Source organism: Gossypium raimondii, chromosome 7 (assembly GCF_025698545.1).
Source record: "Gossypium raimondii isolate GPD5lz chromosome 7, ASM2569854v1, whole genome shotgun sequence".
Classification (NCBI taxonomy): domain Eukaryota; kingdom Viridiplantae; phylum Streptophyta; class Magnoliopsida; order Malvales; family Malvaceae; genus Gossypium; species Gossypium raimondii.
The window spans coordinates 32,022,604-32,025,931 of NC_068571.1; the positions used below are offsets into that span (position 1 = coordinate 32,022,604).

General features: G+C 37.4%; 1 protein-coding gene across 1 annotated transcript; it reads right to left on the reverse strand.

Moving 5' to 3' along the window:
• Window positions 1-470: 470 nt before the first annotated feature.
• On the reverse strand, window positions 471-3,015 carry LOC105795750 (pentatricopeptide repeat-containing protein At5g16420, mitochondrial). The gene has a single exon (XM_012625415.2). It carries the CDS (start codon window positions 2,881-2,883, stop codon window positions 1,258-1,260), a length of 1,626 nt encoding a protein of 541 aa, XP_012480869.2. The 5' UTR covers window positions 2,884-3,015; the 3' UTR covers window positions 471-1,257.
• Between the last annotated feature and the right edge of the window lie 313 nt (window positions 3,016-3,328).

The following is a 3,328-nucleotide window of genomic DNA, read 5'->3' on the forward strand; positions in this document are numbered from 1 at the left end:
CGCCACCCGACCCATTTTCCCCTTTGACCCGTTGACGTATTTTGACCCGTATTTTTATTTAAATTTTAAAAAAAATAATATTTTATTCAAAAAAAAGAAAAAAAATTTAATATTTTTTTATTCATTGGCGCCTCTGAGATAGGCACCAATGAAAAAAGTAACCCATTTTCGTAAATAACTTTTCTGACACCCTATTTCAGTACAAAAAAAAATTTTAGCCTAGTTTAGTAAAAAACCCAATAGATACACATGCTTTCAATTTAATGGACGTGTTGAAATTTGTACCAACATTTAATTCTATACATTAATAATATTTTGGTGATTTAGTTAGAACTATTGGACGGTGTTTGGTGCAATTAATCCTTACCTAAACCCTCCGGCAGTTTTGATCCAAAGCTCAAGTCGCTATCGAGTAAAGCGTAAACTTATACGCGTAGATCCTATAACGTCCGTTCCCCTCTGAAACATGATCATATTAACTGCTTTCCCTCTCCTTTATTGTGACGAAATGGAATAATTATATGTTTGCAGAGTTTTCCTTTTGATCTTTATGTTTCTTTAACCCACGTGAACATTTAAAGGTTTACAGTCTCAAACCTACTTACTGTATCTACTTGACGAAAGTCAAAAGACACAAGGCTTGACGTTTAATATAAAATCTACAACTACTAAAGCATATGGCAAGTAGAAAGTTTCTCTTGTTTGGACCAGACAGCTTGTTTCCCACTAGCTGTATACATTCGTGGCAACAAAATTGTCCACTAGATACTTACCACTCCAGACCCCAGTGCTGCCCAAGGACCACCTATTGACTGAGGCAAGGCAACATTCATTCAAGTTAAATCGTCCAGTCTTCACCCCCTCCAAGTGAGACTTAAATATCTGTCCTACCATACCAGTAAAAACAGAATCTTCTCACTGGAATTGTCTTCGTGAACTTCACAATGTTTACCATCAGAAAACTTGCATGCACCTATTCAGACGTCTCGGTCACCTCTATAATCCTTACTTTGACTCGGTATTAATGAGTTGGCTAAGGGAATGTTCCCCATGTTCTTTAACTTCCGCATGCATGATGACCTGCTCCATAGAGAGAGTTACAAAGCAATTCATGACCAAAGTTGCAATTGTTCATAAAACACTCCCAATCGTTGTTTCATCTCCTTTAAACAGTTGTCTAACCCAAATAAACTTAATGATATAGTTGATTTCCAAACAACATTAAAAATCTGAGATTCTTAAAAAGACATTGATCCTTTAGTTAGCACTCTCCAACAACTGATGAAGAAGATCAACCCCATTATTCAGTTTGCCAACAATCTTGGTTAAAAATAGATCCCAAGAACTCCCATCAACTCTCCCACTTGACATAGCCATTGAAACAACTTTCTCAACTTCACCTTCCTTTCCCATACCCTGAAGCACTTCAATCAATATATTGTATGTTGCTTTATTTGGCAAACAGCCTTTATCCAGCATTTCCTCCAGAATTCTAATCCCCTCCGTCGCATTACCAATCTTACAAAATCCTTTAATCAATATATTGTAGGTGAACACATTTGGATTACACCCTTTTTCCACCATATCATCCCACAACTTCCCCGCCTCACTCAATTCTCCTTTCTCACACATGCCATTAATTAAAGTGTTATACGTCAATAAACTTGGAACTGAACCTTTCTCGAACTCATCAAATATTTTCCTAGCCTCCCAAACTTTCCCTTCCTTACAGAGCCAATGAATCAATGTACTCAATATTGCATTATCCGGCAAACAATCATTTTTCAACATCTTCTTCCACAAGTAACAACCTTCCTCCACTCTGCCTTCTTCACACAACAGATCAATTACTTTACAAGAAAGCGAAGAACTGGGGATATACTTTCTCTGAAGCATATCGTCGAACATGTTAAGCGCTTCCCCGGATTTCTTCTCTTTACAGAAGGCCTCAATCATAACTCCATAAGTAACCTCATTTGGAGCAACACCATTTTCCTCCATTTCATCCATCACTTTAACAGCTTCATTGAACTTTCCCAATTTACAATACCCGTCCATTAAAACCGTATACGTCGTTGCATCAGGAATCCACCCTCTGTCTAGTAACTCCTGAAAAACCCTCTTCCCGTTTCGCATATCGCCCCTCGCCAAATATCCACCGAGAATTGTCGTGTAAGTAACCAAATTTGGTACCATTCCCATTGCAGGCATTTCATCAAGCACTTTATATGCGGCTTCGACGTCGTTTTTCTGACAAAGAGCTTTGATCAAGATATTGCCAGTAAAAACATTCGGTATCACGTTAAATTTTGTTTTGCTGCTTTTGAACATTAGGTGAACCAAATCGTACCGTTTGTTTTGAATCAAAACGTTTAACAAAGTGTTTAATGATCGAACAGATCGTTGCACGTTGAAGTTTTCGATCCGCAGAAAGGTTTTTACAGCCAATTTTGGGAGGGAAGCGAGGCCGTAATTTCGGATAACAGTGATAAAAAGATTTTCGCCGCATTTGATTTGGGAATTTTGGAGCTGAGATATGAGGGATTCCATGGGTTCGAAGGCACGTGCACGAGAGAGTTTTTGGATGATGGATTGGTAGGTGTCGAAATTATGGCAAAAGTTGGGGTGGAACTTTCCAGCGTAGAGGAAGATTTGGAGGGTGAGATCGAGGTTTTGTTGGCGATTGATCATGGAGACGAGGCGCTTTGGATGGAGGCGTTGTGGCCAAGGTTTAATTGGGGGTGTAACGGTGTAGTACTGGAGGAGTGGGGAGGAAGGATCAACGGTGGAAAGGTCAACACTGGTGAAAGATCGGAAAGTGGTGTTTTGATGGAGGAGTCCGATCACTAATCGGCGGTGCAGCGGTTGTATACGACGCATCATGGTTCAGAGAAACAAAGCCCTCGGAGGAGCTTTCAACAATGCGCTGATGGAATTGAAACTTGGAATCACGATGACGGCGGCACTGTCGAGAATTATTAATCCTGCAAAACCCTATTAACTATAATTTATTAAAAATTTATCTTAATTAAAATATTATTTTAATAAGATGTTTAATTTTCAAGTGAAAAATTTATTAATAATATTTTATTAAATGAAAATAATATTTAATTAGTAAAATTAAAAATATCAATTTAATAAATTATTAAGTTTCCTAATTAAATATTTAATTAGTTGTTTGAATTTAATAACTCGTTGTTAGACTCGAAAATATAAAGAGGAGGTGAATTGATACTTTAAAATTATTTGTAAACTTTTCTAAATAATGAAGAAAGGGAAGAAAAGCTTGTACAATTCTATTTATAGTGGTTCGATCCCAATTGCCTAT

Bases quoted from the DNA above. Each gene is read 5' to 3' on its own strand.
- LOC105795750 (XM_012625415.2), bottom strand. From the start codon at position 2,883: ATGATGCGTCGTATACAACCGCTGCACCGCCGATTAGTGATCGGACTC.